We start from the raw sequence: 25,989 nt of genomic DNA, 5'->3' as shown, positions 1-25,989 counted from the left end.
CTGTAATAATGAGTATGAGCAGAAAGACTGCATGAGAGTTGCAGGTAGTAATGGGTTAAAGTGGTAAGGTCAGCAAGAGCAGAGCATGGAGAGTTGCGGGTTAAGAGGTGGGTAAAAATGGAAACAGGATCAGTAAGTGGAGACTTTTTGATAAAGCGGTGGAAAAATAAACAATGTGCAATTTATAATGGAAGAGCAAGGAGGTGGGTGGCAGTGAGATTAAGGCATAAAAAGCAGGGCTTAAAACAGGTGCGAGAGCACAAATATAGAGACAGTGGCGGTGTGGCGAGAATGGATACAGCAAAAACCAAGAATTGACTAATAGATTAAAGTGGATCAGCAAATAAAAGTGGCATTGATTGAGCGTTGGTGAGTGCAGAAGATAGTGAGAACTAAGTAGGAGACAGTGAGAGCCGTTACTAGTGGAGCAGGAGGCAGCACACACTGTGAATGGCGTGATGGCTTAAAATAGCCGGCAGATCTGTGCGTATATCTGCAAGCAGGCAGGAAAGCCAAGAACAACTTAGGAATGAGAAGCTTACTTTAAAGTCATAAAACATTGTGAATCTGTGTTCTTTACTTCAGATGGTTGTGGATGCTCCACCTTGAATATACTCAATAACTGAGATCAGGGCAGGCTTAATAGACGCGGTGGAAGTGTAGCCTCGTTCTCATTGAATAGCAGAGCAGGCTTGAGGAACCCTCTGACTTCATGCTTCTATCTCTAAAATTCTAATGTTCTTATTTTAATTAGCTTGCAAGCTTCACAAATACCATATTTTTATTGACTGATAACAAGGTGTTCTTCAGCGAATGACAACAATTGAAATGAGTCCATTTTCAGTCCAGTCAATGAATCTCAAAAAACCTATTGGGGGCAATATCAGCTGCCGCAGTCCCTTCTTGATACAAGGGAAAGCATCGGCACAGGAAGAGGTGGCAGCAAATTACAGTTATTTTGGAAGACGCCAAATGCTCTCAGTAAGGTTAGAATAACCATGACTAAGATACTCTGGCTACAAATGGAGCCAGATAAAGGTGGAACCAAATAAGAGCAACCTTACTGATCTTTACTATATATTTTTTTCCATTAAGTTCTGCCAGGGATGCTGGTATTTCTGGCAACATCACCATTTAATGCCCATTCTGTAATGCTATGGGCCAACTTCATGATCCACTATCATGAACACACACCACAGTCCTTCCAGGATTTTGATTCAGTGGAAGATGAAGGGACAGCAAAACATTTTCAAGCCAGTATGGTGTTCGAGTGTGAATGCTCTCAACATCAAGCCAGCATTTGATCTAGTGGTATTATGGAGTCCTAGTAAATTTGAAATCAAGGGCAGTCAGAAACCTTTCTGCTATCGTGAAGGGAGAGTCTATCGTGAAGGGAGAGTGGACGCTGGCGCGCTTTGGCTGCAGCTGCTCTCTCTTCACACTGTGTTTTTGATTTTCTGTTTTTGGATTGAATTCTGTTTTTAAATTTGTGTCTCTGTGATGTCTTTATTACTTGTTATATTCCGATTATATGTTATTCCGATTACTATGTAAGGTGTCCTTGAGATGTCTGAAAGGCGCCCATTAAATAAAATTTATTATTATTATTATTATCTGGAGTCAAACCTGGTGCAGTGGGTAGGTTAATTATCACCACCCTAAATTTCAGAAAAAAAGCATTGAAATAGCATCTTTCTGTGACTTCATCAATAACCTTCCACCCATCACATTATCCGTTTTAAATTAGGATTTTTTGTTTATGATTGCAATGTTTCATTCCTTTTACAGTTTCTCAGATAACCAAATGATTTATGCTTGGCTAATGCATGGCAAGTCACAACTACAGTAAACAAGTTCAAAGTCCATTTTTAACAAGAGACAGAGGCTAGCCATCTATCTTTCAATTGCAATCGCCTTGCATCTTTGAACATCTTCCACCAATCCTTTGGGATCACCACTGACCTAAAACTAATAACCTTGTTAATATAGTTGTTATAATGAAAATCAGAGGCTAGGTGATTTACAGTAGGGGTGACTTACCTGACCCAGTGGAATGCAGGAAGAAATGGACTGATGAGAATTGTCTATAGCAATCAGTTATAGCTTGTCTCCAGTAAGTTGGAATGGAGAGCAGTGAGACGCACCCAGTAAATGGCTGTGACTCGGGTGCAGGCATATGTCTCAACACATTTTCCCACTAATTACCTTTAAATATTTTCCTACATTAATTTCAGTATCTGTTTTATGATTTTTTGACGGTTCCTACCCGAAATCAGTTCTTTCTCCTTACTGGGGCTGGATGGCCCACTGCTGGGAACTCCACCTTGTCCACTTTGTACGTAGTCACCCACTGATTGCCTGAGCTGTTCCGTGACAGAAATGTCACTGTTCCTCTGTGCCAGCTGCAAACAAACAGGGACATGGTTGCACTGGACATTCACAACCTGATTATCTACATCTGTGGCAAAACATTCCTGCATGGACATTACTACTTATGATTTAAGCATTTCCTTTAGATGTCAACGAAATCCTTCCTTTTACCCACCTTACCTCCCTTCCTTCGTGGATTCCCTCTCCCCATATCCTCTCACTGCAACTTCCTTATCTCTGCCCCAAAAGGAGTTTAAAAATGGAATGGCTAGGTGAGCAGTTCAAAATGACAATCATGCTTCAAGAAGCTCCCAATACATTCAACAACCCTTTGGTTAGATTGCCAGGGAGCCCTGGCTGAGATTTGCTGGTGCAGTAGAATTTCAGTGCAGGGCCAACCAAGGTCAATTATGGGCTTTCCCCACCCCTGACTGTGAAATCCTTACTTAAAATTGGAGCACTATTTGTGCTCATCCTGGTCCTGATAACCCAAGCATTCTGATCTACTGACGTGATGAGATGCAACCTGCACACACTGAAGACGTTTACTTGTGAACCATGCAAGTATAAGAATCAGGACTCCATGATGAAGCTTTACTGGGCTTTGGTTAGGCTGCATTTGCAGTAGTGCATGTAGTTCTGGTCACCCCAATACAGGAAGGATGTGGAGGCTTTGGAAAGAGTGTGCATTGGAGGTTGCCTGGATTAGGGGGTTACAGGGACAGGTTGGACAGACTTGGATTGTTTTCTCTGGAACATCGGAGGTTGAGGAGAGACTTGATAGAATATATAACATTATGAGAAGCATAGATTGGGTAGATAGTCAGAACTATTTTCCTAGGATGGAAATATCAAATGCCCCTGTCCCACTTAGGAAACCTGAACGGAAACCTCTGGAGACTTTGCACCCCACCCAAGGTTTCTGTGCGGTTCCCGGAGGTTTTTTGTCACTCCCTACCTGCTTCAACTACCTGCAACCTCCGGCAACCACCTGCAACCTCCGGGAACCACAAGGAAACCTTGGGTGGGGCGCAAAGTCTCCAGAGGTTTCCGTTCAGCTTTCCTAAGTGGGACAGGGGCATAAAGATGAGAGGGGCAACGTTTAAGAGATTTGTACAGGCATTTTTTAATTTTACATACAGAGGGTTGAGTGCCTGCAATGTGCTGCCAGGGGTGGTGGTTGAGGCAGTTATCAGTGGCATTTATGAGACTTTTGGATAGGCATATGGATATGAAGGGAATGGGCGGATATGGATTATGTGCAGGCAGATAAGACCTGGTCCTGGCATCACGTTCAGCTCAGACATTGTACTGTACAGTTCTATGTTCACCTTTCAACAACCATCTTTGAAGCAATGGGTGAGCAGTTTGATAGGGATTCTATTCCCGACTAGTAACCAGTGACTAATGGAAAAATGCTCCCTGGTGAGTAGTCAGACAGGGCCACGTTATCAGACCTGCAGCTGGACATCTGGTCAACACTCTCTGTGTGGAATCACACATAGTCATGTTGGTGAGGTATTGGAGAGGAGTTAACACCTGTACATCAAAACCCCGACAATTAATATGCCCAACACTGAAAAGGGAGTTTAAGAAAAGTTAAACAGGAAAGGGAAGCTTGAAAATTTAACCCATTAAAATTGCTAAGATTCAGGGGATGTATCAGTTTGATGGAGCTCTAATAATTGGGATTCCACATATAGCCCAGATGTTCTCTAACCTGTAACTTTAACTTGCTTCCCCAGCAACTCTTACATTCATCCCAGCACCATTCACACTCACGGCCATATTACCGCAATGCTAATACAATTTCTGGCCCTCTTCAATCCTATTTTGTCAGTACTCACGGGGTAGGACTTAGCCCTGGAAGCAGAAGGAACATCTGGAGAATCATCGCATTCTTCTGTCTCTGTCTCACTCCAGCAATCTGTTGCAGAACAGCATTTAGTTTAACAGAAAACTAAGCAGCATGACATTTTTGAAATTAAAATTGGGGCACGAAGTTTGGATGCATTTAGAATCAATGGTATTACATCCCTCTCCAGTGGCAGCTTACATGTATTACAGCAACAAGCGAAAAATCATTCCAGCTGCAGCGAAATAGGTCGTAATTAAAATTTAATTAAAATAAATAAATCGATGCATCTGGATTGTATAGATATAATGCTGCTTAAGGACATGAATACAAGATCTTGTATCTCTTGATTAGAAAATCAAGAGTTTAAAATCTGCTCCAGAGATGTGCAATTAAGTAGGGATGACTCTCCATGTAAAAATAAGGAAGGAACACACCGACAAAGGTGGAATATTTTGGATAAGAAATTAAGTTGACACCCTGGCTTCCCCATGAGAGAAATATGGAAATAAATGCCATTGTTTGAATGCTGGCTGTTACTGATCAGTTATTACCTGTGGGATCTTAGGATGTCTTCCTGTGTTACAAGTACTACATCAGTTGATGGGGACATAGGAAGAGAAGTGAGCCATGCAGCCCTTTTGTTCTGCAGTTTGGAAAGCTCCAGGAGAGAGAGCCGCAGAGCCATCCAAGGGAGGACCTGGTGGTGGTCGGCCGAGGACGGGCCTCAAGCTCCAAATGCCAGCGGTCGGGGTGGGGGGGGGGGGGGGGGGGGGGCAGCGGCGCCGCCGAGAGAACTAAGAGGGACCATCGGGACTATAATGAGTACTTATGTAACTTTGTCGGAGTCCTATACGTGGCGACTGTTTGCATATTTTGTGTGTTGTATGCAAAACAAAGAATTTCACTGACCCGATGTACATGCAGAGGTGGAGCAGGAATTCTCTCACCTTTGTTTTCATAATGTTTCTCAGTTTTGTACATGTGCATGAATCATTAAATAAGATTATCTTGATCCCATCATCTCGGACCTAAAGTCATATAACCTTCAATTTAAATTAAAAAATGACCCAGTGTCATTTGCAGTTTGCGACAGTTAACAAATTTCTACTTCCATTCACACGGAGAACTTCATAAATACATTCTTGAAAATGTTGGCTCTAGTTTTTTCGGATTATGCTTTTAACTCCCCAGTCAGTTTCTCCGACTATAAATTTCTCTTAATAGTATGAAATCTTCAACCAAGTCAACCAATAATCTTGCTGAACTCCAGGGAAATCAATAGTAATGCAATGACTCTCTTTGAATGTTCATTGTTTGTAGCCTTCCGCAGTTTAAATGTGTTCTGGCCAGTTTTTTTGGTTCAGAGGGGATAACTTGACATTTGTCCACATTGTGTTTCATTTGCACAACTTTGCCCAATTGTTAAATCTTTTAACATACGATTAATATTTTTTTTTCATTTCCACCTACACTGTTTACAATGCTGCTCATCTTTATGCCATGAGGAGTATTTGTGTACATTTGTTAACTTCCCTTCTGTTGTAATCCACTTGTAGCAAAAGTAGTTTACTTTGACCAGCAGAGTGATGGTTCCTCCAGCATTCTTCTCTACCGTCACAGCTAAACTCGGATCACTTTCACTTCTCTGACAACCTGACATCCACACATGGGTTTTTTCTGCAGGGATCACCAAACTCAGGCAGAAGTGCTGGCCTTCACCCCACTCTCCATCTAACTTGTCTCACCCCAACCCCAATACAAAACTGAAACACAGAAGACACTATCCACCTTGTTTCACAACTAGCCAACTCAGTGCAGTCAGAAGGCGAGGTCAGGGGTCCTTGTGCTCCATGTTTCAATACCAAACAGTGTTGAATAGTTATCCATAAAGGCAGCAGCAAGCTCATCTTGTATTTAGGGAAAATTAGTAACACTGCTGCTTACCAAGGAGGGGCTGCTAGAACACAATATTCATGGTCAAATTATTTTTCACTAGGTTTATAGAATATCCAGGGCATGATCCCCAGCACATTTTATTGGTACTTGCTTCTCAAGTCGCACAGTATTGGTTGTGGCAATGATGGGTGTGCAAGAAGGGGATCCCCCTGTCCCCGACACACTTTTGAGTCTACGCAGAGTTGGAGTGGGAATGTTCTCACCTTCTTCTTTGTTTTCATAATGTTTCTCGGTTTTGTATTTTTGGACGGCACTGATGATGCTGTTAATCCACCTACAGAAATAAATGAAACTTCAGAACCAGAGATACAACAGACTGCAATGAGCAACAAAGGGCAATCACCGATGCATCATCCACAAATTATAGTGTATTAGCAATAACAGACATTATGTTCCTGAACACAGATTTGAGGGGATCTAAAACTCTACCCTCACATCACAGGACAAAATTTCCAGGCAGACTGCATCAGAGAACAAAAGTTACTTGTGTTTAAGAAGGAACTGCAGATGCTGGAAAATCAAAGGTACACAAAAATGCTGGAGAAACTCAGCGGGTGCAGCAGCATCTATGGAGCGAAGGAAATAAGCAAAGTTTCGGGCCGAAACCATTCCTCAGACTGATGGGGGGTGGGGCGGGGAGAAGAAAGGAAAAAGGAGCAGGAGGAGCCCGAAGGCTGCGGGAAGGGAGGAGACAGCCCGAGGGCTGAGGAAGGGGAGGAGACAGCAAGGGCTAACAAAATTGGTAACAAATGGTAACAAATCTTACTTGCCTCTTCAACTACTTGGACAGAGAACTGGAGAACAATTATTTCTCAGTGAGTTAATATGCACATTTACAAAATGCATTAAAGTACCTGCAATAATATCACTAGCTTATTCAGGATCCCAATGTAAGTAATGACTTACTTCCTCATTTCATCCACATTGTCTGCTGAAAACACAAAAGACTTGAACTTGCGATGACAAAGCTGGAAGACACTAGAGAGGGTCAGAAGAGAATAATTAGAGGGAAATGCATTCTTTTACCATCTCAGGTAGAGAATATTCTTGTGCATCTGCTCAAAAAGTGAGACTTCTTTCAATGTTTAGTTATCACAGAGTCAGAATCGTTATCAGCATGCCCTATCCCCACACAATCAACCTACGAGTGGGTGTATATGTGTATATATTAAAAAACATTCTGAAGTCTACATACAGATTCTTCTTCTCAGAGCAAAAAAGGTTGAGGAATGAGGCATGATTGCAGGGTGATGGGATTTAATGAGTTCCAAATGAGTGTTTGAGTAAAGAGAGAAATATCCCTCATGATCCAATGACAGCTTAGGGATAATTGGGCAAAAGGTGGTGGAGGAAATGAGATTTCCTTCATGCAGCGAATCGTAAAACTGAAAGGGAAATTGGTCATAATCTTTACACGGATAAACATGTAGACCAATGAAGAGTAGAATAGGGATCGGCAGGAGAGCAAACATACACAATTGTATTCCGCTTCCCTGCCCTGATAGCCGAGATAAGCCACGTCAAGACAGGCCAGATGTTGAGTTGTAAACTTTGTTACTCTTTACAGTTCAGCGTTAACTTTGGATACATGTATCGGTTTAAGAATTTTTAAATTTTTTTTTAAATAGTCTCCAGGGCAGAGCATACGAGAAATCAGTCAGGAAGTAAATACCATCCAAATTCTACAATCCACATAGATGCAAGCAAACTCACGTTTTCTCAATTCAGCATTAATGTGGTAGTGTTGTATAGGTTTAGTGAAATCCTCTCTCGCATACTGAAATCATTTTGTTGCCCTTCTTCTAAGGTATCTAAAAGTTGTGGTCAAGAAAACTCAATCCCCTGCCAGAGCCGATCCAAATTTACAACAGTGCTGGAGTGGTATTCTCCATCCAATCATTTTTCCCCCATCCATTGGCCCCAACTTCCCCTAGCTCACATACATGGACATCGTCAACGTGTAATGTTGGTGAAGTCTGCTGGTTCTCAGACACTTACAATTTCCTCTTGTGCTCTCCAGCTGCCTCCACAGTGTACGACGACAATTTGATTAATCCTTCAGCTTTCTCATCCTACCAGAAGCCATAAAACAGCAAATGATTCATCAAGACATTCACACAGACACTAATTTAGAGACTCGTTTATCATCTCCATTTTTAGTCCTAAAGTTCAGACAGCAGTCTGTCTGAGTTGTATCAGCACAAATGTTCATTCCCCATGTTCCCAGAATGAAAAGCATTCCACAATCCACACAAAATACTCTTTCCACCTCAGTGCAAGAAAGACCCTGCAAATTTGACCACTTACCCCTGCACATCAACTGCATCGAGTATATCCCGTCAGCAAATAAAGGGGAAAATTAAAACAATAACATAAGCTCAGGTGGTGATGGAAAAGAGTTCATGACACAAGTGGCAAAGCCACAAACAGCGACAGGGTACGAGGCAGTTCCAGCCTTGGGTGTGGCCAGTGACTGCAATGACCTCATCACTCTAATAATGTTGTGAGCAAGCTACAGATCAGAGGCTGAAAGACAGGGAAAAGATCAGGTATTCTGGGTCATGTCTTTTTAAGTTTAGTTTAGTTTAGAGATACAGCGCGGAAACAGCCCCCTTCGACCCATTAGAGATACTAGGGACAATTTTTACATTTGCCAAACCAATTAACCTACAAACCTGTACGTCTTTGGAGTGTGGGAGGAAACCGAAGATCTCGGAGAAAACCCACGCAGGTCGCGGGGAGAACGTGCAAACTCCGTACAGACAGCGCCCGTAGTCGGGATCGAACTCGGGTCTCCGCGCTGCATTCGCTGTAAGGCAACAACTCTACCGCTGCGCCACTGTGCCGCCCTCCACGGTCTGCCCGCCCATTCTCCTGACTGTGGATCCCAGCACCAGCTGGTCACCAGCAGGTTCATAAGGGAGCAATATTTGTCAAATTATTCAGTAACAGAGTTGAGCATTAGTGTCTGTTGACTTGGTTTCTTATTTTTTTGCTCAAGGTTTACTTTTACGAAACCAATGCACAAGAGATAATCGTTAGGACTATCGTCTGCTGTGTTGATAAAGCCTTCAGACATAGTCCCATTCACATTCTCCTATTTGAATATACAGACACAGAGAGCCCCTGTGGTTATCTGGATTTACTAACAAACCAAATTAGGTGAAGATAAATAATGAATCTTCCAGTTTAAACGTTAACAAAACACCATTTAAAGGTCAGTAGCAATGTACGAAGTGGGAGGTTAGAGATCCAACTTCTGGATAAACTAACTCCTGAATGAGTCACATGCCTCAGTGGAATTGGCAGCAGGCAGCTGAAAATTCATTTTAACTTACTGACTTCGCTGACTTTAAGATTAACATTTTTTTAAATATCGGCGAATGCTTCAAAGCTGTGCAAAGAGGTTATTTTGTTAAAATTGCCATCTTCTGGATTAAACATTAACCAGAGCACCATCTCTCAATCATCATGACAAAAACAAGTTATTTCAACATTGTCACATCACTCTGCAAGGATGTTGCTGTATACAAACAGGTTGTCTCATTTCCTGCAACTGTGATAACATTTCAATAGACTGTTAAGCACTTTGGGACCTCCTGAAGTAATGAAAAATTGTATCTACATGAAGATGGATTTGTTCTGGTCGGGATTTGTTCTGGTTTGAGGCACACAGTTTTGCTACCTGTAAATTTGCATTGGAATCTCCCCAACAGTCCCAGCACAGGTGATGCCTGCAGGAAGGCCTCCAAAATGTGACACCTTCCTGTACACTCACGTTCTCACTGTTGTACCAGTATAGGGTGTGCCCCTTCAGGACAAACCAGCAGCGCTTCCATTTTTGGCTCATGAATCTACTATGCTCCTTCTTTTTCCAAAGCCAGCCATAACATTCTCCCAAACCGAGGTCCCTGCATGAAATCCGTCTGCGACTCAGTTTAGATGCAATCCCTGAGAGAGAGAGAGAGAGAGAGAGAGAGAAGGAAAAATAAATCAGGAACATTCCTGGTAGAAGATTAAGTTAAGTTTTAAGTTTTTAAGTTTAAGTTTATTGGTCACATACTCAATTATACAGGTATAACCAGTAGTGAAATGCTTAAGTGCCTGTCCAGTTGTGCATGGTTCCCCACTTACACATAACCCACATAATACAATACCCACATATAATACATAATAAATATGTACCCCATAGATACCACATAACCCACATAAAACAATCCCCACATATAACACATAACAAGTAGTGCTGTTACAAGCAAAGTGACAAGTGCCGTGGAACACCTGTGATGACAGCATGTTCCATCCAGTTCAGTCCCATGTGTGTGTGTGTGTGTGTGTGTGTGTGTGTGTGTGTGTGTGTGTGTGTGTCTGTGTGTGTGTGTGTGTCTGTGTGTGTGTCTGTGTGTGTGTGTGTGCGTGTGCGTGTGTGTGCGTGTGTGTGTGTGTGTTTGATGGTGGCGAGGCGGGGCGGGGGGTTTGGGCGGAGGTGCAGGTGCTGGTGAGGTGCTGGTGAGGAGGGTGGGGAGGGTTTGGTCATTGGGGGGCTGGGGGGGGGGGGGCGGCGACACTCAGTCCTCGTTCAGCAGTCTCATGGCCTGGGGGGGGGGGGGGATTAATGCCACATTCTGACTACACAAGATGCATATGATGGTCACTACAACTGCAACTGACACTACATTGGACATTGGGTAGATTGGCGAAGACCAGGGTTTTTCTGTTTGTTTTCTGACCACTTTTCATAAACCTGGTCCAATGCCAACACCTCAAAATTCCACCAGTTTATTGGTAGTGGTGCTACAGAGTTTCTCATAGTGAAAACTGTGGAAGCTACCCACCCAGTTCATTCCTTACTCCGACTACCTTTGAAGCAGTGTCCAGCATGGAACATACACGGGTACATGCATTTGGATGGGACATTAGTAGGAACGGTTTAGAGGAATGTGGCCCAAACGCGGACAGACAGGACTAATGTAGATGGGGCATCTTGGTCGGCATAGGCAAGTTGAGCCAAAGGGCCTTTTATCATGCCCTAGTACTATGATAGCAATTCATTAGCTGAGTATTTCCAGCATGGAAATATCAAAGACTAAAGGGCATAGCTTTAAGGTGAGAGGGAAAAGTTAAAAGGAGATATGTGCAACAAGTGTTTTTTTGTATTTACACAGAGTGGTGTGCGCCTGGAACACTATGGCAACGGTGGTGGTGGTGGTGGCAGATATGGTAGGGGCGTTTTGGAAGATTTCAGATAGACACGTGGAGTGGAATGTGGGAATGGATCATGTGCAGGCAGAAGAGATGTGTTTCACGGCATCATGTTCAGCATGTACATTGTGTGTCAAGGAGCCCGTCCCTGTGCTGTATTATTCTACAGATAGACACAAAAAGCTGGAGTAACTCAGTGGGACAGGCAGCATCTCTGGAGAACAGGAATGGGTGATGTTTCAGGTCGAGACCCTTGTTCAGACTGGTTAGGGATAAGGGAAATGAGAGATTTAGACGGTTGTGGAGAGATAAAAGAACAATGAATGAAAGATATGCAAAAAAAGTAATGATGATAAAGGAAACAGGCCATTGTTAGCTGTTTGTTGGGTGAAAATGAGAAGCTCATGCGACTTGGGTGGGGAGGGATAGAGAGATATTATATAGAGATACTATTCTATGCTCTACGCAAGGAGAGCAGTTAGGTAATAACTATCAAGAAGTTTCCTTGGCTACATTCAACCTGATGTCATGAGGCTCATGTGCTTCCAGAGTCAGTGTTGAGTATTTGCAATGCTACTCCCTTCACCCATGCTCTCTATCCAATCTTCTTTCCATCAGCAGTCCAAGTTCATAACAAGAAGAATCAGTCATTACAACTCAGTACCACAGTGAATCAGTCATTACAACTCAGTACCACAGTGATCAGTATCCTCTGTGCAATCCAGTACCACAATGAAGACCCGTCAAATTAAACAACTCAGTAGCATTATTAGGCAGTATCATACAGTGCATGGAATACCATAAAAGGGTGTGCACTCTTCCACGATTTAGCTTTCGGTTTATTGTCACATGCTCCGAGCTACAGTGAAAAGCTTTCTTCTGCAGGCTATCCAATCAAATCATATACTATATCGACGTACAATGAAGCCAGTTCAGTTTAGTTTATTGTCACGTGTACCAAGGTACAGTGAACAGCTTTTTGTTGCGTGCTAACCAGTTAGCAGAAAGACAAAGTCAAATGCAAGTAATGAGTTAGAGATGAATCAGACAGTACGCAAGCTTTTGGCTTTTCCTCACGTGTGTACAGTATTGTCAACGACAGCAGGGCTCATGGGTTGGTTTCCTTCAGTTGATGAAAGTGGGCAAAGGTCTAGGAGCAGAAAGCTTTAGATAAAATAACTTGTACTCACCCTTTTTCTTCCGTCTGTTGCGCAATTGGATCTGAAATAAAATAAAATTTGTGAAAAGAGTTGCAACAACCACATCAACGAGACCTGCACTGGGTCTCAAGCATTCCCAGCTGTCCAATTCTTTAGACTTTAGAGATACAGCGCAGAATCAGGCCTTTCAGTCCACTGAATCCGCGCTGACCAGCGATCACCCCATACACGAACACCACATATTAGGGCCACTTTTTTTCACAACTTACCAAAGCCAATTAACCCACAACCCTGCACATCTTTATAATGTGGGAGGAAACCTGAGCACCCGAAGAATACACAATGAATCATAGGGAGAGCGTACAAACTCTACGCACACAGCACCCCTGGTCAGGATCCATCCCGGGTCTCTGCAATGTAAGGCAGCAACTCTGCCACTGTGCCACCCCTACTCGTTGAGCTTTCACCACCTTCAGTTTCAAATTTACAACCGAGTAGAAGCTGGGAATGTCCCAGGGGCAATAGCGCAGAGAAGAGTTGCTGGGGGGGGGGGGGGTGGGGGTGGGAAGTCATTCAGGCAGGGCATTAATACCAAGATATGCTGCTTAACCAACAACGTGGAAGTTATTAATAAAAAGAAAGGAGTGCTGTAAAGCAATAACAAACTAACCAGCAGGAGTATTCGCTGGCCACCTAAAATATGTATTGAGAAATCTGACAAAACTCAATCCAATTTGTGCCCATACAACTTAGTATATAAGAGTCATGGGGCATGTAAATGGGCTCTAAAGCCCACCATATCAATCAAGAACCATTCCACACTAAGACCATTTTATTCTCACATTCTCAAGCATCCCAAACACCCTACAGAAAATGGCTTAAAAATGAACAAATCTCATTAAAAAATAATGCCTCAAAACAACACCTGGCACTCACTGCTCTGGCATCATCTGTTGATGCTGATCCGGGCATTGCTTCATACTCAGGATAATATTTCATTCCATCTTCAACTTTGTGAGGCTCAGTAACTCTTGGAGATTGTGAAATTGGTGAACCATCAGTAACAAGCTCCCCTCTTTCACCTGTAGTTCCCTCTTCTGAAAATTGACTGGCTTCCTGTATATCCTCACCTGAAATATCACAATATACCATGATGTGAACAGTGTTTAAATAACATTGAAAAATACCCTTACACCAGATGCATTGGACTTTCAAATATATATTGAATAACACAAATTTTAAATTATTTGCTCAGTTCTTATGAAGGAGGTTTAATGGAACAGGAGCGACATGCTCTGCAATAGCAACGCATCATTCTTATATAAAAGGCCAAGTTATTATAACATTCCTGTCTCTTTTCATAACCCGTTCAAATGCTGACTATACTGGACAACGAGAGTCCATTTAATACTAACTGCAGTGGAATATTTTGGATAATCATAGATTACAAACTCAAGGTCAGAAAATGAACAAATCTCATGAAAATGCAAGCTTTTGGGACAATATTAGTGGAAAGATTATGTATTAAAAATGAGATGTATATACGTGTGATGTATTTTCACTTTTACCATCTTGAATGTAATTTTGTGAAGGTGAAAATCTACGTGCTCACGATGCTGACAATGTGTACAGAGTAGGATATGAAGAAAGACTGGATAGACTCGGTTTGTACTCGCTAGAATTTAGAAGATTAAGGGGGGATCTTATAGAAACTTACAAAATTCTTAAGGGGTTGGACAGTCTAGATGCAGGAAGATTATTTCCGATGTTGGGGAAGTCCAGAACAAGGGGTCACAGTTTAAGGATAAGAGGGATGTCTTTTAGGACCGAGATGAGAAAATCATTTTTTACACAGAGAGTGGTGAATCTGTGGAATTCTCTGCCACAGAAGGAAGTTGAGGCCAGTTCATTGGCTATATTTAAGAGGGAGTTAGATGTGGCCCTTGTGGCTAAAGGGATCAGGGGGTATGGAGAGAAGGCAGGTATGGGATGCTGAGTTGGATGATCAGCCATGATCATATTGAATGGCGGTGCAGGCTCGAAGAACCGAATGGCCTACTCCAACACCTATTTTCTATGTTAGATAATGCTTGTTCTTGTGTGTTAATGATGTCATGCCAGAAGAGGCAGCAGAAGGACAAAGAATAGCCCAGATAGGTTTCAGGAAAAATATAATAACAGGCATACGTAAAAAGGACCCAAGCAACAAAAAATTACTTCACAGAAGCCCTACACTCGATTCGTGTTTACTGACCTCTTAGCTCTTGAAAGATAAATTGGAATTTTTTTTTAATCCGTTTTTTTGGACATGATCTTTCTTATTACTGCACTTCAGCAAACATAATCTGAATAAATCAGGTGCGACAAACATTTTGGAAACAGAGCAAGATTTTGTTTTAAAACAGATTACGCATGCTAATCAGAACCAAGATTTTCCAATGGTTCAATACTTTATGATGCACATATAAATACCATATAATAAATCCGTGATGCTTATGCCTCTGTACCACTTAGGAAACCTGAACGGAAACCTCTGGAGACTTTGCGCCCCACCCAAGGTTTCCGTGCGGTTCCCGGAGGTTTTTGTCAGTCTCCCTACCTGCTTCCACTACCTGCAACCTCCGGCAACCACCTGCAACCTCCAGAAACCTTGGGTGGGGCGCAAAGTCTCCAGAGGTTTCTGTTCAGGTTTCCTAAGTGGGACAGGGGCATAAATCTGCAAGCACCCACGGTTGGAGCTGTAGATCAACCCCTGATAAAGGGATCGCGGGCTCCGTGATGTTAAGTCCGCAGGTGACCATGATGGAGCTCTCAAAATTGGTCTCCAAGGGTGGCCAACTCCTCGAAGTTAGGCAGCAATGCGGACGGAGATACGATACGGAAAAGTTCCCCCCCCCCCCAAATAAAACAAGCTAAAGAACACTAAAACATACATTTAACACATACAATTTAAACACAAAGAAGGAAAGGACAGACAGACTATTGGCGAGGCAACGAGTTATTTTTACTGCTGGGCAATTTACAAAGTAGGTTTTAAGTGGTTCTCTCGTTCCTGATCAAGCTCGTGTTACAACCAATTTGGCCTGCACAATACAAATAGCACTGAAGATAGACATAAAATGTTGCAGTAACTCAGCGGGTCAGGTAGCATCTCTGGGGAAAAGGAACTGGCGACATTTCGGGTTGAGACTCTTCTTCAGACAGAGTTAAGGGAGAGGAAAACTTCCTTCCTACACAATACAAATAGCACTCCCCATTTAATCAATCGCATTTTATCCAATTCATGCTATGGAAACATGCATTATGATAGAACGGCATTGTGTGTAGTAATGGCCATGTTATAAGAAGGAGATGGTGACTTTGGAGAGACTGCAGAAGTAGTTCAGCATGATGTTGCTTGGATTTAAGATTCAAGTTCTAAAGGAGAGGTTGGACAAACTTTGATTATTTTTTCTGGCACATTGGGGGCTGAAGAGTAACCTGATAAAAGTAGGCAAAATTATGAGGAGCACAGACAGGGTCGAGAGTCAGGTCCTTTTTCCATCAGACATTAGACAGGTACATGAAGTAGCAGGGAAATAGACCACATGCAGGCAGACTGAAATCATGACATTGTGGGCTGAAGGGCCTGTTCCTGTGCTGTACTGTTCTATGTGGAAAGTTTGTAATAACAGTTCTCCTGAAAGTGTGGTTCCAATGTTTAAGAATCTGGCCTCAAGTCTGCCACTCCTGAACCAAATGGAAACCATTTCGCTCCATTGCCCCAAATAGTTTTGAAACTTTGATCAAATCATCTCTTGGACAGAATTCTAGAAAAATACAATGCTAATTTATGTAATAAAAATGGAATTATTATTAAAGCTTTATTTCAGACACAGGTCCATATAACACATCAAACAGTACAAAGAATTACAAAGATACATTAAAAAATTGCATATTAGCCTAAAATATATATAAGCTATTGCACCAATGCCGTCTTAGCCTAGAAGTGAATCTATAGCAGCTTTTCAGAGGGCTGACTAGGGCTTCAATTATGTGGTTCTCTGATTTGTCCAGGCGACACATAAAACTAAACATCAGCTGTCTTAAGAGTGCCTCACAGGTTGGCACTCTAGTGGACACAATGATAGTGGAATAATAACCACAGGTCAGATTTAAGATAATTTGCAACAAAGCAAAGAAATAGAGGAGAATATTTTACATAATGAGGAGTCCTGCCCTTGTGTGCACTCCCTGAAAGAGAGGTGGATGCAGATTCATCATAATTCTTCAGAAGGTAATTTGTTATCGACACGAAAAGATGAAATGTGCAGGGCTGAGGGAAGGAGCAGGTGAGTGGGAGTAATTGTACAGTTATTGCAAAGAGCCATCAAAGGCATGATAGGCTAAATTGCCTCCTGTAGAGAACTCTTTCATGATTCATCGATTCTATAACAGATTTTTTGGCCCAGCTGCTTTCACGTGCCTTTTGATGGTTTTGCTTTTGATCACGAGATCAGGATTGGTGCTGTCTGCACACGATTCAGCATTTCCATCAACAATTGCCTTGAAGAACAGCTCATGCTGGCCTGCAGCAAAAGCCAAATAATACCCTGCTCAGTCTAACAGGCAACAGATGACAGTTCCAGCACTCAGGTACCAGCCACTTTGGTAAAAGGGACCATTCACACGGTGGGGTGGGAGGGGAGATGGTCAGTGTGGACTTGGTAGGCTGATGCATCTCTAAACTGAACTGAACATTAAACTAGTGTAGGAAGGAACTGCAGATGCTGGTTTAAACAGAAGATAGACAGAAAAAGCTGGAGTAACTCAATGAGTCAAACAGCATCTCTGGAGAAAAAGGTGATGCTTTGGGCTGAGATGTTTCTTCAGTCTGATCAAAACCAGAGTTACTCCAGTTTTTTGTGTCTATCTTGAACTAAACCAGTCTTGCATTATTCCTTTTGTTTCCTTCACTCAACCAATTTTCAATCCATGCAAGTCTGTATCCTAAATCCCACTTTTATTTTGTAAACTGACCTCATACGTTAGGATGATCATCTGAAAATTCAAATCCACCACATTTGGGGATGATCAGCCATGATCACATTGAATGGTGGTGCTGGCTCGAAGGGCCGAACGGCCTACTCCTGCACCTATTGTCTATTATCCACAGAATCTCCCTCAACTGTTGTGCAAATACATACTCAAATGTCCCCAGAAACTTTAATTAAATTACTCGAGCAGGTTTGGGGAAATAATCTAATCCAATGGGATGGGATCCACGCAAACTGAATTAGGACAAGTGTACCAACGGTTTGGACGTCAACTATTATAGACAAGGCTTTAAACTAACAATGGGGTTGTGGACTTGGGGAGGGGGGCAGTAAGAGGGGGAATGGGGAACAAAACAGTTGCTCATAAACTGGGAATGAATTTCCAGGTGTGCCATAGTGTCATAAAGTCATATAGCGCAGAAATGGGCTCACCACATACCCGTTGACTTTTATTGCCCATCTACATTGATCCTATTTGACCTCATTGACCTCAGTAGACTTTGAGGACCTTAGCCTATCACATATTTGTCTAAATAACTCTGAAAACATAATAATTGTATCTGATTCAACCAGCTCCTCTGTTAGCGAGTTCCAAATATCAACCACTAAGTGTACAATACTTTCCTCCTTACCGGCTCAGATATCATTTATATCCGAATAAATGCATCTCCAATTTCAAATTGCCATACTTTTTAATGTGCCACCAGTTGCACTTTGAGATTTACTTTGCTCTTAGACTTCTAATCTCTCTCTTATACAGAGTACTATAGCTATATACAGTAAACCCTCGTTAAAACAGATGATGGGGGGATTGGTATCTGTTATTGCCAATTGTCTGCTATAGCAGAACAAGGGTTTATCTCCCATAGACATCATTGCCCAGGCGCTGCGTTAGAATGGTGGAGCCCCATCACTGAGAGCCCAATGGGACCATCCTCACCATACGAAGCACAGTGGTCCAGGGAGGCTGTCCTGCACCATACCTTAACCAGTGTATGTGGGGAGCAGCAATAACTGCTGCCCCTGGTGTTGATTCCTGTATTCAGAGCTCCACAGAGATTTCAGTGATCCTGAAACCACATTGGGGTGGCCGTGTTTGGACACCCTGTCCAAGCGAGATTCCCGTGACTGCCCACCCGGAGTTCAGGGTGAAAGGATGTCGGTCTTAAACGTTAACCTCATTTCTTCTTCCAAAGACACTAACCTGCTGTTAAAAGATCCGTTGAAACACCTAAACATGTATTTATGTTACTGCAAGCTAAAGGACTAAAGGCTGCTTGTTACATTGTCTAATAGAGTTAAGTGTCGATCGAAGCATTGGCTTGTCAATTTCAATTACTTATCGACTTCAATGTCCTCCGCAGCGTAACATGTTGCCTGTGTTCTTAAAGTGACAGTCTAGTATAACTTAAATCCATTCTGTAGACATCTGTAATAATGAGGATTTACTGCAGTGCATTACACTACTCCTTAGATAAAGACTGGATACAAGATTTAAAATACGAGACTCCAGCTACCAAATAACATAAAAATAATATTGAAGGCATAATGTACAAAATGTGCACAAATTCTCATAAATTGTACCGACGAGATTACATTTCAAGTTTCCCATTAAATTAATTGGCACACAGTAATTATAATTGTAAAAGCTTTCATAAAGCAATGTTATCAGGCAATGTGATGGACTGTAATTGTCCTGGATTAATAACGAGGCGAAGTGGGTTGAAATCCCAACACAGGAAACACAACCAGAATCTAAGACAGGTAATTAATTCATTAAATCAGGGAGAAGAAAAACAATAACATTTCATTGCTGGCATTCATGAACTACCAGGTTATCGTAAAAACAAATCCAATTTACCAATGTCCTAAGGAAAAGAAAATTGCTATAGTGATTTCATCTATATAGGACACCAGACTCGCAAAGTGGTCGACTTTAACTCTCCGCCAAGAAGGTCAAGCAAGCGCTCAGTTTTAAAAATAATCTTATGATAAAGTACTGCAGTGAAAGACAACGCAACAGCAACTTCAAGCATAATTGTGGATGGCCAAATAAGTGTTTATTTCCTTTCTATCTATTAATCACCATCTCTGAAAAAGTAACCAGATGCCGTTTTATGCATTTAACTGAATATATCAATAGAAAGTCGTTTTTTTTAAAAATCTCTAGCCGCAAGATACTCACCCTTTCAAAGAGATCCAAACTGTGTTTGTTTTTGTGATCTAAATCACAGTTGCTCAGGCTGTGTGGAAACCTGCCTCTGCCAACCAAATCGCAATGTTGTGAAGGCATGCCCAGTCACTTTTGCACTCACTGCCAGCGACTGTAGCCAGCTGTCTGTAGGCATCATGGGCTCCTCAGTTCTGTATCTAATTATACACTACTACTGCTGAACGTACAACCTGCTAGTCACCTTACAGTTATACACTTTCTTCACTCAGTGTGGATGCTGAGTTTAGATAGAAGAATTCTTCTTACCCACTGTATGGGATAGTTCTGGCAGCACACAATCTGCATCCCCTGCTTCACTCGCAGACTCGGATTTGGGCTCAGAGTCAACCTGCACTGACTGAGATTCGTCCTCACAGACAGCATTGATCTCAGAGGTGTTGAAGTCGCCTTGTGGGACCTGCTGGAGTCCTATCTTATCCCTCCGAGAATCTCTGAAATTAAAAAAAATGTTGTGTTTTTTTTTGCTACTTCAAGATTCAACTCTGGATAGTTATCTACAGCCACAATCTCGGCAATTATTTTGAGAAACAACAAACGTGCTGGGATTATTTTATTTCATTGTGAGATCACATTTAGCTGGAAAGTCGCAGAAATGATGATGAAATTGTGCAACCGAATAGTAAGAAAGACCTCCCTGCAGAATCGTAGGTGCTTGGTGGGGCTCTAACCACTATTTTAAAATGAACTGGAACGAGAGTACGCACTTGGACGTTAGTACAGTCAGATGCAAGGACTGGATGGACAGGCAGGAAATAATAGTCAACACAGCTTGCTCAGTTACAGGCGGCATGGTAGCACAGCGGTAGAGTTGCTGCCTTACAGAGCCGGAGACCCGGGTTCGATCCTGACTATAGGTGCTTGTCAGTACAGAATTTGTTCCTGTACTTCCTGGGTTATCCTCCTGGATCTCCGGTTTCCTCCCACACTCCAAAGACGTACAGGTTTGTAGGTTAATCGGCTTAGTATAATTGTAAATTGTCCCTAGTGTTGTGTAGGATAGTGTTAATGTGCGGGGGGGGGGGGGGGGGGGGGAATCGCTGGTCAGCATGGACTTGGTAGATCCAGGGCCTGTTTCCGTACTGTATCCCAAAACTAATTTACATTTCATTCAGGAATGTTATGCCAGTGGTGTCTTGCTTGTGGCTCACTCAGAAATGCTGCACTGTAACCAAGATGTGTATCTGGTTCTACAATTCTTTACATTGGTAATTTAAAACCCCTCTTCAAAACATTGTAAATGAAGGACCAGTTGCAGTCTCTGTTCCCCACAAAGCTGCCCCTGTTAGGAAAATACAATTTTGCCCATTACAGACGAGAAGATGGAATCAGCTGAAGATCTGCTCCAGAGCAGAGACAAGATCTAACTTAACTCATTTGGAGATGATCAACCAAGCAAAACACAGGATTGAACGATACCACAATGGCCCAATTAACCTGTCCCGGACATCCTTGTGATTGAATTATATCGAATTCTACAAGATCTGGCCAGTCATAAATTTTCCAGTCTCTTTGGTACGGAACCCAAAAGCAGCAATCAGTTTGAATCATTTTAACCGGTCTGAAAATTAGAAACTTGAACTGCAGGAAATAAGGACAGCAAATCTTTCCCACCGCACACCAAACTGAAGGGAAAGAACATTAATACTCACGGCACATATCCATCACAGAGTACACTGGGGTCTGGGTATAATGCTGCATCTTCTAATGAACTTCCTGGTAACTAGAGGAGCAAGCAGATGTCAGCTCACTAATAAGTTACACTTGGTTCCCTCCACAAATCAATTCAACATACACACTTTTTAAAGTTGCAAGATATTTAAAATATCAAAGAGATCTTACAGAATTGACATAGAGAGTCATAGAACTGTAAAGAAACAGGCCCTTTGTAAAACAAAGAAACATCATGCCCATCCACACTAATCCCACTTGCCTGTTAAACTGCCTTCCTCTCGCTCTAAACATGCACCCTCTAGTTTTACTCACCCCTGCCACAGGAAACAGACATTGGCTAGCTACCCTATCTATGACTCCCATAATTATATTTGCCTCTATCATGTCCACAATGTTGGGCGACTCGAGAACTAGGGGCCACAGTCTTAGAATAAAGGGGAGGCCATTTAACACTGAGGTGAGAAAAAAAAAATTTCACCCATAGAGTTGCGAATTTGTGGAATTCCCTGCCACAGAGGGCAGTGGAGGCCAAATCACTGGATGGATTTAAGAGAGAGTAAGATAGGGCTCTAGGGGGTAGTGGAATCAAAGGATATGGGGAGAAGGCAGGCATGGGTTATTGAATGGGGACGATCAGCCTTGATCACAATGAATGGCAGTGCTGGCACGAAGGGCCTAATGGCCTCTTCTTGCACCTATTTTCTATTGTTTCTGTCACCTCTTAGCCTCCATTGGTGCAAGGAACACAGTCCCAGCATATCCAAAGATAGACATAAAAAGCTGGAGCAACTCAGCGGGACAGGCAGCATCCCCGGCAAGAAGGAATGGGTGACGTTTTGGGTCGCATATCATGTCCAAACACTTCTTAGAACTCAAACCCTTCAATCCAGGCAGCATCCTTATGCCCGTCCCACTTAGGAAACCTGAACGGAAACCTCTGAAGACTTTGCGCCCCACCCAAAGTTTCCGTGCGGTTCCCGGAGGTTTTTGTCAGTCTCCCTACCTGCTTCCACTACCTGCAACCTCCGGCAACCACCTGCAACCTCCGGCAACCGCGCGGAAACCTTGGGTGGGGCGCAAAGTCTCCAGAGGTTTCCGTTCAGGTTTCCTAAGTGGGACAGGGGCATTATTATGAAACCTGTCAGCACTCTCTCCAGCTTAAACACATAGTGTGGCACTTAAAACTGCACACAATACTCCAGGTGTGGCCTAACCAAATCTTTGTAAAACTGTTACATGACATCCTGACTTTTATGTGCAGGAAGGAACTGCAGATGCTGATTTAAACCGAAAATAGTCGCAACATTGGAGTGTCCACTGTAGCCACATATCCCTTCCTGTGCGGACTTGCAATAATTATCTTCCAAACATCTTAAAACATTTTTTTTCATATTGCATTCCACCCCAGGGCCATCATGAAGCATTCACTCCCAACAGGATAAATGGGAGCATCTGGCAAGAGGTGCCATCTCTATTACCATTGTTTCTTGTTTAAGAAGGAACTGCAGATGCTGGAAAGTTGAAGGTGGACAAAAGCGCTGGAGAAACTCAGAGGGTGCAGCAGCATCTATGGAGCGAAGGAAATAGGCAACGTTTCGTCCCGAAACGTTGCCTATTTCCTTCGCTCCATAGAAGCTGCTGCACTCGCTGAGTTTCTCCAGCACTTTTGTCTACCATCATTGTTTCTTGGCCAATTCTAGGAACTAATTCTGCCGAGGAGAAAAATAATCCCAATTTGGAAATCCAACCACAACACTCTTGTATTTTGAGCATTACACAATTAAAATGCATCTCTTCCTGTAAGGAGACTGAAGGATGGTTTACAGATTATTTCTCATCACTCCAAAAAGAAATGACTGTCCACTTCATGCCTTTGCATTTGATGAGGCATGTGCGATCTGAATGACATCAATCCCCAGGGACATTTTAAGTAATGACCATCATTGGTCATTCCCAGGACAACTTGGACTTCCCCGCACCATGCTGAATTGGAACCTCAGCTAAATCCCTTGCTTATCCTTGGGTGGAACATCTTAACTGCATTGACCTCGCTGTCTTCCACATTCGCCCCTTACCTTAATCCAATCCTCCCAACCCTCCCAAACTCAAACTCACTTAATCCAATCCTCCCAACCCTCCCAAACTCAAACTCACCCAGTTATCACTTTGTGCCCCAATTCTCGACCCCCTACCATGGATCACATACACAGCACAACCATGGCTTTGCTACCCAACCCACAATGCCCAGCCAGCATAGGCCCTGCTCATCCTGCCCAGACATCTGCTCAGGTATGAAAATTAAAACTCATCCCAAGCCACAGGTAATCCAAAGCAAAGGCCTTCAATTTATTTTTCATATCTGCCATTTGACCACTCAGCCAGTGTTAAGTTGAGAGATACAACATGGCAACAGGCCTTCGGCCAGCGAGCCCATGTTGATCATCGATCGCCCGTTCACACTGGATCTCTGTTTTCCCCTATTTCACCCACTCCCTATACACTTGGGGTAATTTGCAGAGGTCACATAACCTACAAAGCCACACGTCTTTGGGATGCAAGAGGAAACCGAAACACCCAGAGAAAACCCACGTGGTCATAGGGAGAATGAGCACAGAGAGCACACAAGGTCAGGATCAAACCGAGGTTCCTGGCACAGTGGGGCAGCAACTCTACCAGCTGCATCACTGTGCGGCCCTGAATATAAACATTGTCAACAGGCTTTTTATAGAATCTCATTCTGGGCACAAATTACCTGCCCACTTGCCCCAGCATTACAGAGATCCCATGTACATCCATCATGTTTAAACTTAGTCCCACCGGCAAAACGCATAATTGTGCATTGTTTCTTTTTCCCTCCTCTCCGCCAGTCAAACTCGTCACTCTCCTCACATCTCGCCGTCTCTTTCAGCAGCATTACTTTTCAGTGCCTGGTTTGCCACATCAGCTCTGAAAGTGATCTTTAGGCCAGATATGAACCGCCTCAATGCTTGCCTCAGGGCATCCAAGAATAAGAAGTAATTTTAGTTTAGTTTAGAGATACAGCGTGGAAACATGCCCTTCAGCCCACCGAGTCCACACCGCCCAGCGAAACCCACACACTAACACAAGCCGACACACACTAGGGACAATTTACACTTATACCAAGTAGACAAACCTGTAGATGGGTTATGCATGCAACCTATAATGTAGTTACCTCATTACCACTAACCACGCCCCATCATATTAGTATAACTGTAGTATCCTCCCTTTGTTCCTCCCACTAGGTCCCAGTACGCCTGAAGGCTGGATGCAGTCAGTGCTGGGACGTGTGTGCCATGTGCTATATTAAACTACCAGTAAAGGTTACAGTGTGTCAGCAATCACTCCTTTACATGGTGTCAGAAGTGGGACAGATAGAGAAGGAGCTGCTGGCGGTGGTTTTCGCGTGTTCGAAGTTTAAGGACTTCCTATTTGGCACCAGGTTCACCGTTGAGACGGATCACCAGCCACTGGTAACGATACTGAACAAGCCTATACACTGTGCTCCTGCCAGGCTACAGCGGATGATGCTGCAGCTACAGCGCTTTGACTTTAAAATCATATATAAGAGGGGCACCGAGATGCATGTGGCTGATGCACTGTCCCGGGCCCCCCGGACCTCCTGCGACCGGAACCCCTTCGAGCAGTCGGACTTACAGGTACTGAACGTTAACTTCGTCCCTTCTCAGCAACTACAGTGCTTGGTTGCACATACCGCAAACGAGCCCGACCTGCAGCAGCTTGCTGCTGTCATCAAGCGCGGGTGGCCCAACAAACGTAATTCGTTGCCTGCTAGCGTCCACCCCTATTTTTTGGTCCGCGATGAGTTGGTCCTCCGGGACGGCATTATTATCAAAGGATGCAAAGTGGTCGTCCCTGCCTCGCTGCATGGCTTGTATTTTGACGCCGCCCACATGGGGCATCCCGGGGCAGATGCCACTATCTCGCATGCCCAGGAACAGTACTACTGGCCGGCCATGGCTATGTATATCCAGGCCGGGGTGGATTCCTGTCCGGACTGTAACTCTCTTGCCCCGCATCAGCAAAGACAGCCGCTTTTGCAGCAGCCTGCCCCTGACATGCCCTGGTCTTCTCTGGCGGCCGATATTTTCGACTGGCGTGGGAGGCAATACCTTGTGCTAGTAGACTCTTACTCGAATTGGTTCGAGGTGGACCTCCTCCCTGCCATCACCTCCGAGATGGTGATCAGCAAACTTCGCCGTCACTTTGCCACGTTTGGTTCCCCTGTCCGGCTGCAGACAGACAACGGACGCCAGTTCACCAGCGCCGAATTTCGAGCATTTGCTGCAAAGTGGAACTTTAATCATTTCACCAGCAGCCCGGAGTACCCGCAAAGCAATGGTCTAGCTGAACGGGCGGTCCGCAGCACTAAGCACCTGCTTGAACAAACCCGCCTCTCGAACGGGGATTTCTATCAGGGTCTCCTGAACCTTCGGAACATTTCCAGAGACAGTACCATGGGAT

General features: G+C 43.4%; 1 protein-coding gene across 1 annotated transcript in view; it reads right to left on the bottom strand.

The window, feature by feature from the left end:
• The window catches only part of cnksr1 (connector enhancer of kinase suppressor of Ras 1), a 67,096-nt gene that overhangs the window by 2,640 nt on the left and 38,467 nt on the right, over positions 1-25,989 (bottom strand). The window contains exons 10-19 of the mRNA XM_033045079.1: positions 21,465-21,535; positions 20,062-20,246; positions 13,483-13,676; positions 12,577-12,607; positions 9,963-10,135; positions 8,183-8,256; positions 7,091-7,162; positions 6,388-6,458; positions 4,218-4,297; positions 2,267-2,402 (exon numbers count right to left, since the gene is read on the bottom strand). Coding sequence (XP_032900970.1) covers positions 2,267-2,402; positions 4,218-4,297; positions 6,388-6,458; positions 7,091-7,162; positions 8,183-8,256; positions 9,963-10,135; positions 12,577-12,607; positions 13,483-13,676; positions 20,062-20,246; positions 21,465-21,535 — 1,087 coding nt within the window. The remainder of the gene's footprint in view (positions 1-2,266; positions 2,403-4,217; positions 4,298-6,387; positions 6,459-7,090; positions 7,163-8,182; positions 8,257-9,962; positions 10,136-12,576; positions 12,608-13,482; positions 13,677-20,061; positions 20,247-21,464; positions 21,536-25,989) is intronic.

Source organism: Amblyraja radiata, chromosome 27 (assembly GCF_010909765.2).
Source record: "Amblyraja radiata isolate CabotCenter1 chromosome 27, sAmbRad1.1.pri, whole genome shotgun sequence".
Lineage (NCBI taxonomy): Eukaryota > Metazoa > Chordata > Chondrichthyes > Rajiformes > Rajidae > Amblyraja > Amblyraja radiata.
This window is presented reverse-complemented; position numbering and strand designations above follow the sequence as displayed.